The 14,438-nt window shown below is 46.8% G+C and overlaps 1 protein-coding gene across 2 annotated transcripts; it reads left to right on the top strand.

Annotated features, from left to right (window-relative positions):
• The first annotated feature begins 32 nt into the window (after positions 1-32).
• Positions 33-6,376, top strand: SLC22A17 (solute carrier family 22 member 17). 2 transcript variants are annotated; one of them, XM_029951202.1, is made up of 10 exons: positions 33-295; positions 473-982; positions 1,075-1,178; positions 3,315-3,469; positions 4,047-4,212; positions 4,418-4,563; positions 4,727-4,832; positions 4,991-5,208; positions 5,510-5,621; positions 5,739-6,376. In XM_029951202.1, the coding sequence occupies exons 2-10, from the start codon at positions 575-577 to the stop codon at positions 6,025-6,027; spliced, it is 1,704 nt and encodes a 567-aa protein (XP_029807062.1). In that variant the 5' UTR covers positions 33-295; positions 473-574; the 3' UTR covers positions 6,028-6,376. The 2 variants fall into 2 exon arrangements, with proteins under 2 accessions (XP_029807062.1, XP_029807063.1); XM_029951203.1 differs by having other exon boundaries at positions 476-982.
• The last annotated feature ends 8,062 nt before the right edge of the window (positions 6,377-14,438 follow it).

Here is a 14,438-nt window from a genome sequence, read left to right on the forward strand (position 1 = left end):
ACGTGGGAAGGGGAGGAGAGTCTGGAGGAAGGGGAGGGGAAAGCAGCGCAGAGATCGCAGAGACGAAGGAGGCGCCCGCGGCTGCAGAGCTGTAGAACGGGGTCTCTCCAGCCTCTGTATCCGGGCATTGGTGCCCCCCTGGGCCAGAGGACAGCGCATCCTTTTGGTGTGGGCCGGCAGGGCCCCTGCGGTCGGCAAGCTGGCTCCCCGGGTGGCCACCGGGACCCCCGAGCCCAATGGCGGGGGCGGCAGCAAAATCGACAGCACTGTAGAGATCACCCCCAGCCCCAACGGAGTAAGTGCCCCTGGGGACTACGCCATCATACCCCCCCCCCCCCCCCCCCCGGCACCGCGCCAAAAGCCGGCCATTTTCCAACTGCGCACTCCCCACCTCAGACCACCTTCCTCGCGCCACCTCTCCTGCCTTGCTCTGCGGCTTTCTACGCTTCACCCTTCTCCCCTCACCCCCCAGCAGGTCGGGACCCTCGGAGATGCGGTACCCACGGAGCAGCTGCAGGGTGAGCGGGAGCGCGAGCGGGAGCGGGAGGGGGAGGGCGACGCGGGCGGCGACGGAATGGGCAGCAGCCTGTCGCTGGCCGTGCCCCCCGGCCCCCTCAGCTTTGAAGCGCTGCTCGCCCAGGTGGGGGCGCTGGGCGGCGGCCAGCAGCTGCAGCTCGGCCTCTGCTGCCTGCCCGTGCTTTTTGTGGCGCTGGGCATGGCCTCAGACCCCATCTTCACCCTGGCGCCCCCACTGCACTGCCATTACGGGGGCTTTGCCCCCAACGCCTCTGGCTGGGAGCAGCCCCCCAACGCCAGCGGCGTCAGCGTCACCAGCGCGGCCCTAGCAGCTAGCGCCGCCAGTCGTGTCGCCACCAGTACGGACCCCTCGTGCAGCGGCTTTGCCCCGCCGGACTTCAACCATTGTCTCAAGGACTGGGACTATAATGGTCTGCCGGTGCTCACCACCAACGCCATTGGCCAGGTGAGGCAGCCTGCAGGGCCGCGGGTCTGGGGGCGGGCTGAGAACAAGGAGCACAGGGCCTCATGCCCGCTGTATCCCTCTCACATCCCCAGTGGGATCTAGTGTGTGACCTGGGCTGGCAGGTGATCCTGGAGCAGATCCTCTTCATCTTGGGCTTTGCCTCCGGCTACCTATTCCTGGGCTACCCAGCGGACAGGTGAGGGTTGCCTTGGGGACAGGACAAATAGAGAGGAGGGGATGCTAGGGTGGCTAGCCCAGGCAACTGGCCTTTGCAAGAGGCGGAAGAGGAATTCTGGACTCTACAGTCTTCTGGACTTCTTCTGTTCAATAATATGCAGTCCCATCCCTGTCTCAGCTTCACTCCCCATCAAGAAATATTCCTTCTATACCTCTTCTGTGCAAGAGGATAACACCACCCATTCCCCATCCCCATATCCTTGGATCAATAGCTAATCTCCAAAGATGAAAGCCCCATCCCCACTGACCAAAAACCCTGTCTCCACAGATCAAAAGTCCTAGCTTCTCCTCTATTGTCCTTGTCATCACCAACCACCTCCCTCTCCATCTTCATAGACTCATCCCCACTAAAGCCCCGTCCACATGATGGATTCCATCTCAATGGCCTTATTCCTACAGATCATTACATTAACTCCTAAATACCAATAGCCACATTCCCACTGACCTGTACAGTTCAATTCTATAAACAAATGACTCCACCCTTATGGGTCAGTTGTCCAAACCCCATAGATCAATGACTACAATAGCACACCCTCCCCCAGAGATTAATAGTCCCATCCGTATGGGTCGTCAGTGCTCTTAGATCCTCTCAAGTCAAAAGCCCAATTTGCAGGAATCAGTGGCCTTATCTCAAAAGTCAACAACCTATCCCCACCAACCAATAGTTTTCCCCAGTGATCAAAACTCCCAATTCCTTTGATTCTAGACACCATCACCACTGAGCATGTGTTCCATCTCCACTGATTATCCACATAGATTATTAGACTCATCTCCACCCATACACAGTCCCATCCAAATGGATTAATAGCTCAACTTCCATGGATCAAAGGCAACTCAACAGTCAATAATCCCCAAAATCAATACCTATCCTACCGCCTAATAGTCACATACCCAAAGATCAACAGGCCATTCTTATGCATCAGTGGTCTCATTCCCATAGACCAATAGCATCATTCCTATGGAATAAAACCCTTATCCCCAAAGACCAAGAATTTAGTTTCCTAAATTCAGTACCATTAGGCTCATTAACCCATGGAAAAATGGTCCCATTGTACTGGGTCAGTAGTTTCACTCTCAGAGATCAGTCCCCCTTCCCAATGACCAGTGACCCCTATCTTCATCCCCATAGATCGGTGGTCTTATCCCCAAAGACAATAGCCTAGCCTCTCAAAGATCAGTAGTCCTGTCCTCCACTGACTCATACTCAGTGATCATCATCACTGACCAATAGTCTCAGCTTCTCTGGTCTGTGACTCCCTGCTTACTGATTATCCCCATGAATTCATATCCCCATAGATTCATCCCTACTGACCAATAGCCCATCCACCCAAGGACTAATATTTCCAGCTTATCCCCAAAGATAGTTTATCCAGTCTTCAAAGATTAATGATCATCCCCATTGATATTTTTCCCATGTATTAATAAATAATTCCATTCTCGTGGATCAGTGGATCTTCTGGGAAATGACCCTATCCTCACTGACCATCTTTATGGATTAACTGACCCATGAAACAACCAAATGAACAGTGGCGAGTGGCCGTATCCCCCCAAGCCAATTATTCAGTCCCTTAAAAGCAATAGCTACATCTTCACTAATACTATTTCCATGCATAAGTAGCCAATGGCCTTACCGTCATAGATCTATAGTCCCAACCCCATGTATGATGGAGATGAAGGAGATCTCCTCTGACTAGTATGAGCAACACAAGCTTTATACCCACTGACCTGACCAATATGAGCAAGACAAGCTCCAGCCTCACTGAACAATAACTCTATCCCCAAGGATCAATGGTTAGAAGTCCCATAAGTAATATCCTATCCCCTCTAATGGTTGGTCTTACTTCCATGCTCTCATCTCTGACCAGTAGCCCCATCCAAGAGTCAATAGTCCCACCCCTGCAAAACTGTAACTACATCTCAGTGGCCAGTAGCCAGACATCATTACCCATGGTCCCCATCCCTTTCCATCTTCTCTAGCCTCAGTACTTTTTACCCCAATTCTCTTACCTCCAGCTTTGAAGTGGGCAGCTGGGCTCCACACAGCAACTCCTCTCCCAGGGAGTCTAGGTGACCAGAGGTCCTCCCCACTTTCCAGGTTTGGCCGTCGAGGGATTGTGCTGCTGACCTTGGGACTGGTGGGCCCCTGTGGAGTGGGAGGGGCTGCTGCAGGCTCCTCCACAGGTGTCATGGCTCTCCGATTCCTCCTGGGCTTTCTGCTTGCCGGAGTTGACCTTGGTGTCTACTTGATGCGTGAGTGGCAATTTCCCAGACATCCTTCCCTTGGGGCTCATGCCTTCCTGTCTGCATTCCCAGGCTGTTCCCACTGTCCCCTAGGGTCTCCTCAGTCCCTTTTCAGTCCCCAATTTCAGCTATCCAGGATCTCAGCTGTCTTTCTGCCCCAGCCTTTGAAGGATCCAGGAACTTTGCTTCTCTCCACACCCCAACCTGCCAGCGCTCCCATCTTTAAGGCCTTCCTTGCCTTGACTTACTGCTGTCAGGGAATGGAGCCTTATTTAAAAATGAAATCCTAACTAGCTGTATGTCCTTGAACAAGGATTGGATATGAAGGTCAAATAAGAGGTCTGATGTGAAAGAGCCTATAAACTGGGAATACTCAACCCACCAGGGCCTCCCAAGTTTGAGGAGAGGAGAGAGGACTGAACAGTCTCTCCACTCTTTGCCATTCAGAGGTTAGTCTGTGGGAGGTGATGGTTACAGCCTCTACTCTGGGTCTGACTTTACTCTCTGTCCTCTCTCCCTTTCTCCTTCTCTCTCCCATACCTCCTTCCTCCCTGGCATCTCCTCCCTGTTTCTGTTGTGTCTCTAGGCCTCGAGCTGTGCGACCCAACCCAGAGGCTTCGGGTGGCACTGGCAGGAGAGTTGGTGGGGGTGGGGGGACACTTCCTGTTCCTGGGCCTGGCCCTTGTCTCAAAGGACTGGCGATTTCTGCAGCGAATGATCACCGCTCCCTGCATCCTCTTCCTGTTTTATGGGTTAGTATCATCCTCCACCTGTTGTCTGGCCATTTCCACCTCTACCTCCAACCTGGCTCTAGCCCAGAGACCCTTCCTCTTCTCCACTGCCCCTTGTCCAGGCCTGCCCCAGCCCTGGCCCTTCAGAGGTGGGAGTTTCCCACCCCTGCATCAGGAGACAGAAGACCTCAGAGTGCACCTCCCTCCTCCCCCCCATCCCCCCTAGCTGGCCTGGATTGTTTCTGGAATCTGCGAGGTGGCTAATAGTGAAGCGACAGATTGAGGAGGCGCAGTCCGTGCTAAGGATCCTGGCTGAGCGGAACCGGCCCCATGGACAGATGCTGGGAGAAGAGGCCCAGGAGGCCCTGCAGGGTAAGGGACAGGGGTCCCTACAGGTGATACTTCACATGCACACATGACAGTGCCCTCTCCATGATTATAGCTGTGCCACCTCTCAGGGTCCCTACCACACATGTGGAGGACCCTGGGGTTCAGCTCTTTCTTCTAACAAACAGCTCCTTTTTCTTTCCCAAAGACCTGGAGAACACCTGCCCTCTCCCTGCAACATCTTCCTTTTCCTTCGCCTCCCTCCTCAACTACCGCAACATCTGGAAAAATCTGCTTATCCTGGGCTTCACCAAGTGAGCCTGGGTGTCTGAGTCAAGGGCCAGGCCAGTGGCTGGAATGGGGGATGGCTGGGTGGGGAAGGCCTGAGGACCCTGCAGAGGGCAGCCAATGCGGTGGAAGGATGTGGATGGGCAGTCAGACACTGCTCTTTGCTTTATCCCCCTTCCCACAGCTTTATTGCCCATGCCATTCGCTACTGCTACCAGCCTGTTGGAGGAGGAGGGAGCCCATCGGACTTCTACCTGTGCTCTCTGCTAGCCAGCGGCACAGCAGCCCTGGCCTGCGTCTTCCTGGGGGTTACCGTGGACCGATTTGGCCGCCGGGGCATCCTGCTACTCTCAATGACCGTCACTGGCATTGCGTCCCTGGTCCTGCTGGGCCTGTGGGATTGTGAGCATCTTCCCTTCCCCACAGTGGCCTGAGCAAAGGAACCCCAGCAGAGGTGCCTCAGACAGGCTCAGCCACTGCTTCTGACATAGGCCTCCCCAAGTCCAGACCAGACCCTGCTCAGATCTTCCACATCCTCCCCACCAGGCCACACAACCTTCTCTGTCCTCCCGATTGATTAGTGGATGCCCAGAAGCCCACCTGCCTAGAGCCATGGGGTCAGAAAGCCAAGGGGATGATGCCAGGGACTAGGCCAAACATGATCTCCTAATCTCCGTTCACATTCTCTGTCTCGGCCCTCCAGATCTGAATGAGGCTGCCATCACCACCTTCTCTGTCCTTGGCCTCTTCTCCTCCCAAGCTGCTGGCATCCTCAGCACCCTCCTTGCTGCTGAAGTCATCCCTACCACTGTCCGGTGAGAGCAGTGCTACTCCTGCTGAGGAAGGGCCTGAGGGAGGGAGGGAAGGCTGCTGGAGAAGGGTTGGGATGAGGCCTAAGGTTAGAAACTGAGTGCCTCCTTTATCTCTCCCAGGGGCCGAGGGCTGGGCCTGATCATGGCACTGGGAGCTCTTGGAGGGCTGAGTGGCCCAGCCCAGCGCCTCCACATGGGCCATGGAGCCTTCCTGCAGCATGTGGTGCTGGCGGCCTGTGCCCTCCTCTGCATCCTCAGCATCATGCTTCTGCCAGAGACCAAGCGCAAGCTCCTGCCTGAGGTGCTCCGTGATGGGGAGCTGTGCCGCCGGCCTTCCCTGCTGCGGCAGCCACCCCCTAACCGCTGTGACCACGTCCCACTGCTTGCCACCCCCAACCCTGCCCTCTGAGAGGCCTCTGAGCGCCCTGGCAGGAGGCTGGCTCATATAGAAAGGTGGCATAAGGCCCTGGCAAACAGATTGGGAGGACTGAGTGAGGAAGGCAGGGCTGCCCAGAAGGCTCAGAGGCACCTCAGGCCAGCCATCAAGGAGAGCTCAGAGGGCTGTCCCCACCCCCATCTCCTCCCTGCTGCTTTGTGTTCACTTCCTTGGCAAGAGTCAGGGGACAGGGAGCAAGCTCCACAGTGTAACCACTAGGTCTGGGCTCCATCTTGTGCCCAAAGACATCCTCCCAGACCTCACTTTCTTGCTCTATCATTCTGTTTCAATAAAGACATTTTGAATAAATGAGCATACCATAGCCTGGACTTCCCTCCCTTCTGTTGTCCGTCTCTTGGGGGAAGGTTTCTCTTAGTGGAACCAAAATCAGCAACTATCTCCCTCCCACTCTCCCTGTGCCTTGCACCCCCATCCCCCTCATGTTACTTTACAGACAGCCACTACCCTTTACTGATGGCTTGCTATGCAGCTAAAGGCTGGGCTAGGTACTTTACAAACTTCACTTAATCATTTAGTCCCTTCCAACACTGCAAGGCAGGTGTTTGGATCAATTAAAAGTTTTATTGTTGTTGCAAGCCATGAAAACTGGCCATCATGAACTTAATTGGACAAAAATAGGAATTTATTAGAGGGATTTGGTGGGGCAGGTTGACAGGGAGCTCACAGAAGAAGAAGAACTAGTCATAAAAGGCCAGGAACCAGACAGGCTCCCTGGTCCAGGAAGTAGGACCTCACCTGGATGAATGACCGCCAGTGGGATTCCATCTTTGGGTCATTCTACTCAAGATTCATTTCCAGAGAGCAAATGATTGGCTAGCTTGAGTTGATAGGCCTACACCACCACCCATATTACTGACAACTGGGAAGATGGAAAGCAGCAACTCTGTACTGTTAGCAGAAGTAGGACAGGGTGTTCTGTAGGTAAAAACAATAGATGCCTACTATAGTATTCTTCTTTTACAGATCAGAAAACTGATGCTCAGAGAGACTCATATCCTGGTCAAGGTTACAAAGCTAATGAGTGACAGAGCTGGGGCATAATTAGATCCTGGAGCTGGAGCTCATCATTGATGCACACTATGGCCACCTTCCCAACTCCTTCCAATCTTTAGGCATTACCCTCGGAAGCAAGGAGTGAGTCTCAAGGCACCTCAGGAGTAGGTGACTAGGTTTTCCACATCAATGCCAGGACCTGCTTCTCATACTAGCCCGGGGCTGACCACTTTGGGCAAATCTCTTAACCTCTAGCTTCCTTCAAGTGTTGCTATGGGATTAAACAAGATAATGTATTTATACATGCGTCTAAATTTACCACTAGATGGTAAGCTCCTTGAGGCAGGAACTTTGTCTTTCTCAATTTTAAAACACAAAAGCCTGACATATGATAGAAAAGTTACTAACTTTTCATTCTTCCAGCAAATGTTTCCTGTGCCCAACTTACAGATCAGTTACCATCCTGGATATTTAGGGCATAGGCCATCCTTCAAGGACCTTAAAATCCATCTAATACTAGGAATAGTAATGAGGAGAGAGACCAGAGGTTTGGGGCCCCAAACAGCTGCATCCTGAAGCAGGTGAGACTTCACTCAGAGGCAGGAAGCCTTCAGGCAAGGGCTTAGGAGAAAAGTACAGTGCTTTCAACCCAAAGGATATAGGGGGAACTAAGGCCTCTGATATCCTGAATATCCCTATATCAAATGGGAGGTGGTCCTGGAGAGAAGGAATCTTGGAGAAACTGAAGTCTTGAGGCTAGCCTCTTCCAGAGAAAGGAGACCCACTCTCCACAGGTGCCTGCAGCACCAGGGTCCTATCTCCTTCCCCTCTGCCAATCCAAGCCTGAGGCCCAAAGCTCTGTGAACCAAGCCATGCTGATGGGGTCTCCATACTAATTGCATTACTGGAGAACCCATAAGAACCCTTCTCATTTAGTCTCCACAGCTCTCTGAAACTAGTGTTATTTTTATACTATTTAACTACTGAGGACATGGAAATGAGAGAAATGGAGGACCTGCCATTAAATGGCAGAGCCAGGACTCAAAACTCGGCTTCTGGCTGCTCCTTCAACTTCACTAGTTTCTTCACAGTTTTGTACTCTGTACTCCACATTCTGTAGAACAATGTCTGTGAACAATGTAACTAATTCCAATGTTCACTTTTTAGCTTTGGGTAGCCAACGATAAATGAGATCTCATACTACTGTCTCCAGCAATTTGATGAAAACCAACACGATGGTAGATAAGAAAGTTCTGTACTTTTTGGAAGTACAAGAAGTTATTCATACACTAATAACACTGTCCAATACATATTGTGAGGAATAGTATCAACAGGGCATTCCAGAAAACCCAGTCTTTGTACACATCTGGAAGATCAGGGGGAAAAAGTAAAAAGACTCGGGAAGTTAAAGCAGCTCCTGTAGGAGGGTAGATGAAAGAGAACCAGATTCTCTGCCTTCAACCAAAGAGGCAGAAGTAATGAAAATGAAAGTATTCAAGTAGTATCAGTGAAGCACAGGGGAAGATACAATCCTTCACCCCCAAGCAATTCATAACCTAGGTGAGAAGGGTCAGCGTGTGTAGCTAACATTAACTGTCATCTTGCTCTAAAATTCACCAACCACATAATCTCACTGGACCCTCATCAATAACCCCATGAGAAACAGTTCTCATTGTTTAGGATTTTTCCACTGGGGAGACTGAGGTTTGAAAAGGTAACTTACTCAAGGTTATGTAACTCATAAGTTAAGTAGAGTAGCCAGATTTTGAAAACCAAGAGCCTGCAATCTTCTTACTGTGCACCATATAGAAAATATTCATTCTCCTGTAATCAGTTTAGAAGACACCCCAGGAACTTGGGAGATAGTTTTTAGGAAAATAAGGAAATTACTACTTTCATGAACATGAAACAGACTGCAGAAATATTTTTGTTGGATTCACAACTATGAGCCATAATGGATTACTCGGGGGAAAATTAAAAGTATATATGGGGTACATTTCTAACCTTAAGTTACATGAAGTGACCTGAAGGCCACTCTCATTCCTCTCATTCAGTCAACCTAGCCTGGCCACCACATAACCAGTGTTTGCTGATTACCCACTACTGTCTGGTGCTGCTTCAGCTCTGGGGAAGGGCGTATGGTCCTTCCCTGCAAGGGCTCCGAAGACTGAGACAAATCATTACAATCCTACGTGGAAATGCAGAGATGTTAAAGTGCTGCTGCGGCTCTGAGGAGGGAAGGATCTGCTTTTGGAAGCAAGTCAAGGAAAACTTCTCAGATACCTGGACCGAAATAGTGCAAAGTCCAGACGTATGACAGAATATGGATGGTGTGGAGAACAGCAACTGTTTAAACATCCATAGTATAAAGGGAATCTTTTATATGAAAAACCCATAGCTAACATCTTATTTATCATGACTGACTGAAAGCTTGTACCAAAGATCAGGAAAAAGACAAGGATGTCTGCTCTCACCACTTCTATTCAACATCGTACTGCAGGTTCTTGCTAGGGAATTGAGGCAAGAAAATGAAAAATAAGATACCTGGAATGTAAAGGACAATGCAAAACTGTATTTGCAGATGACATGATCTTGCATATAGAGAATCCTAAGGAATACACAAACACACCTGTTAGAACTAAACAAACAAGTCAGTAAGGCTACTAAGCTTACAATTAAACTTGTAGGGTACAAGATCAATGTACAAAATCAATTGTATTTCTATACAATGGCAATGAGCAATCTGAAAGCAAAATGCAGAAAACTCCATTTAACATACCAAAAACAATACTTAGGAATAAATGTAATAAAAGAAGTCTAAGACTTATACATTGGAAACTACAAAACATTGTTAAAAGAAATCAAAGACTTAAATAAATAGACATACTGCATTCACAGTTTGGAAGACTTAATATTGTTACAATGGCAATCCTCCCCAAATTGTTCTATGGAGTCAATGTAATCTCTCTAAACATTCTAGCTTTCTTTTTTGCAGAAACTGACGAGCTGATTCTGAAATTCATATGAAATGTAAAAGACCCAGAATAGCTATACAATCTTGAAAAAGAGCAAAATTGAAGGTCTCATACTTCCCACACTTATTACAAAGGTACAGTAATAAACACAGTGTAGTAATGGCATAGGACGTCCATATTAATCAATGGAATAGAATTGAGACTCCAGAAATAAGCCTGCACATTCATGGTTAATTAATTCATTTTCAACAAGGGTGCCAACACCATTCAATGGGGGAAAGAAAGAATAAACAAATGGTGCTGAGACAAATGCATATCTGCATGTAGAAGAATGAAGTGGCTCCCTCCCTCACACCATACACAAAAGTTCACTCAAGATGGATCAAAGACCTAAATATTAAGAGCTAAACTATAAAACTCTTAGGAGAACAGGCATACATCTTCAGGACTTTTCTGTTTCAAAGCATACTATCAAGAAAGTGAAAAAACAGCCTACAATAGGGGAGAAAATATTTGCAAATCATATATGATAAGGGCCTAATCTCCAGAATATATAAAGAACTCTTATAACTCATTAATAAAAGCCCAAACAAGCCAATTAAAAAGTGGGCAAAGAATCCAAACATTTTTCTTCAAAGAAGATATACGAATGGCCAGGAAGCACATGAAAAGATGCTCAACATCATTGGTCATATGCAAATAAAAAATGAGATACTACTTCATACTCACTAGGATGGCTAAAATAAAAAAGATGGACAGAAAGAAGTTTGGTGAGAATGTGGAGAAACTGAAACCTTCATACACTGCAGGCAGAAACACAAAATGATGCAGCTACTTTTGAAAACAGCCCACCAATTCCTCAAAAGGTTAAACATAGTTAGTTACCTTATCATCTAGCAACTCCATTCCCAGGTATATACATAAGAGAAATGAAAAGGTGTGTTCACAGAAAAACATGTAACTTGTAGCAGCACTTTTCCTAATAGTATTAAAAAAAAAAAAAAGGAAATAATGCAAATGTCCATCAACTCATGGATAATCAAAATGTGATCCATACAAAGAATTATTATTCAGTTATGAAAAGGGATGAAGTGCTGATACATGCTACATGAATCTTGAAAACACTATGCTAAGTGAAGAAAGCCAGACACAAAATGCCACATATTGTATGATCCTATTTATATGAAATATCCAGAACAGGCAAAGTCATAGAGATAGAAATTAGTTGTTGCTAGGGGCTAGCTAGAGGGAGGGCAAATTAGGGGTCCTTGCTAATGGGTATAGAACTCTTTTTGGGCTTTTGAAAATAGTTAATAAAATTAGGTAGTGATGATGGTTAATATATATGTGCACTAAATATCACTGAATTGTACACTTAACAGGTAATTTTTTATGGCATGTGAATCATACCTAACAACAAAATCCATACAGCTTTTCTGTGGGATACATCAGAGGTATGGCAAACTGACACTTTACTACGGCAAATAAAATTAAAGTTCTCAGACTAAATAATTCTTCTTTAAAGGTTTCTTTTTTTAATGTTTTGGTTGAGAGAGAGACAGCGCAAGCAGGGGAGGGTCAGAGAGAGAGGGAGATACAGAATCTGAAACAGGCTCCAGGCTCTGAGCTAGCTGTCAGCACAGAGCCTGACACGGGGTTCAAACCCACGAACCGTGAGATCATGACCTGAACCAAAGTCACACGCTCAACCGACTGAGCCACCCAGGCGCCCCTAAATGATTCTTCAACAAATGCCAGCACCTAGAACAGTGCCCAGCACTTGCTAAATGTTTGTTTAATCAATGATTACAAGCATAAAGGGGAAAAGGCATGAGAGATTAGCAGAGTTGAAAGAGGTTTTAAAATTAGGTCATGACTTAACAAAGGCTACTCATTTCAACCATATATAAAAGTAAGGAAGGCTGTTTTAGGAAAAAAACAGCAACCACTTTTCTTTATTGGTGATGTAAGGGTGGGCAAATCCTATCTGGAAAAGCTCTCAGCTGTCGTTGTAAAGATGACTCAGACTCTCACTCTAGAGAAATCTTAAGAGATAGGCCCCCCCAATTCCCTTAGACACTTCCCTCCCACATAATCCCTGAGATCAGGTTCATGCCAATCCCTGGGTGAAGAGGGAGCTCATCAGGAGTGACTGACCAAAAAATAAGCAAACTTTCCAAAGGAAAGCAACTTTCTTTTCATACTTCCTCTACAATCACTGAGGATAGAGGAAAAATGAAAAGACCAAGGAGGGAAATCTGATTCTTGTGAAGGTAAGAACCAGCAGGTCCAGGATAAAGGGAGCCCCCACGGTGAATTAATGCCTTCTGAGTACCTAAGTAATATAAAGGCACAATCTATACCCTCAAGGATCTTGCAGTTGAGGGGGGAAACAGGGATGTGATTGTTTTATAAAGCCATGAAGTACTAAACACAGGAGCAATTTGCCGAGAATAGGAGTGATTCATATTGACTAGGGAATTAAGAAAGGTTTCTGGCTGTAGCACTTGGCTTTATACATTATGATTCCGACAGAGCAGATGGAATGAGCATGGCATGGGCAATAAATCAAATATAGTAAGATTCAACTGAAATCCACAAGGCCTCACATGTAGAGCAAGATCTGACAGGGAAATTTAATCAGGATCAAATTGGGAAAGGACTTCATTCCAGATCTGAGTGGTAGAACAGGGACTTTTCTGGCAACATGAACAGTGTGGAGTCAGACATCTACCAGGAGCCCACTTTAAGATGGGGAGTTGCTCAAGTTAAAATAGCATGGAGAGAACAAGTAGAATATGGAGCAGACTTGACTGGATATATAAAATTTAAAACAAAGAAGGGTCAAAAAAGACGACATTCGCCTGTCGGAGACCCAACCAACAATTTGTAGGGGTTTTACAGCTAACCATTTAACGCCCCCTGGTGGATAGATGAGACCTTCTCAGCATTAACCTCCTCAAGCTACTTCAGATGTTTCACCATTGCTAGTCAGACTCCCACTAATCAGCCTCTGCACAAATCTCCACACTATTCTAGCTGTTATCTAGTTAGACCAGACAGGTTCCCCCTCCACCTCTGCCAAATGCTTAACAAATGACACAACAGAATAATAAATTTGCTCAGTATAATAAATGAGCAAATGCTAAAGTGGTCAATACTGACCTGAGAATTCAGAATACAAAGCCATTGGAGATGGGTTAAGGCTTCAGATACACACATAGGACATTCATCTCTTTAACCTAAGATTACTGAAGACAGTACCTAGGTCAGAGGCAATCACAAAACACCCCAGGAAGAGGTTAATGGTGCAATAGAATACATAAAGGTTTAAATTTAGAAATCCTGATAAGTAATGGAGAAGACTTGAGTAGGGTCAGGGGGCAGGGATACAATGTACTATCCAAGGAATCTGGAGACCTCTGGAGAAATTTGGTATTAATGTGACCAAGTAACTACTAATCTTAAGGATGTTAAATCAGTAAAAGCCAGTTGTTAAGTCCTAATTAATGGAATGATTCAAAATGAGTTAGCTGAACAGATTAAGTGGTAACTGCATGGCTAGAAAGATAATATAAACTTTGCCATGGTCTTTGTTAGTGACTTTTCTCCAAATTTTTTCAACTTTGGGGTAAACACAAGAAAAGCTACCCAGATACCCCAAAGAATCTAGTGCTGTTCGTGTGGATAATTCATTTGCACGTTAAATTTAATCAGGAGTACACAATGAGTACACAATGAGGTGCTATCAGATTATTCTCATCTGGCCATTCTTTCACACTCCCAGGCTCATTTGATTTACCTCAAATGCCAACCAGGGCTACATGTTACCCAGGAAACTCATCATCCTCAACTAAATACACAATGTTCCTGTTCGTTGTAATTTTAACTCCTACTCCTTAATTCGTGAGAACTTCCCCTCCACAACATCAGCACTTCCACAAAGGAGAATTAACAGCCATCTGGGATCTAAGAGAAAATAGGAAAATAGATAAATAATCCTTACACCCAAAGGCCAAACAGTTTTTATTTTCAAAAACAACTTTATTCATGACACATATTAAAAAAAAAACTCCCAACCCCTGGAAATGAGCTAAAAAAATAAAGAAAATCCACCTCCCACCTCCCTGTTCCCACTTCCTCCCATTCCCTCCAAATAAAAGGGAAAAAAAGGCAAAGGAAAACAAAACAAAACAAAAAACTGAAAAACAAAAAAACGCCCCAAAACCCCCCAAAACAAGGTAGTGCATTTCCCCAGGGGGTAGGGGAATTTACACTGGAGCCGCTGGGAGCGGAACGGAGATCTTCCGGCTACAGAAACCTGCAAAGAAAGACACTCAAAACAGAAAAAGAAACACAAAAGGAAACAAAATAGATCACCAGGCAATCTGGAGG

The sequence above is a fragment of the Suricata suricatta genome, chromosome 9 (genome assembly GCF_006229205.1).
Source record: "Suricata suricatta isolate VVHF042 chromosome 9, meerkat_22Aug2017_6uvM2_HiC, whole genome shotgun sequence".
NCBI lineage: Eukaryota > Metazoa > Chordata > Mammalia > Carnivora > Herpestidae > Suricata > Suricata suricatta.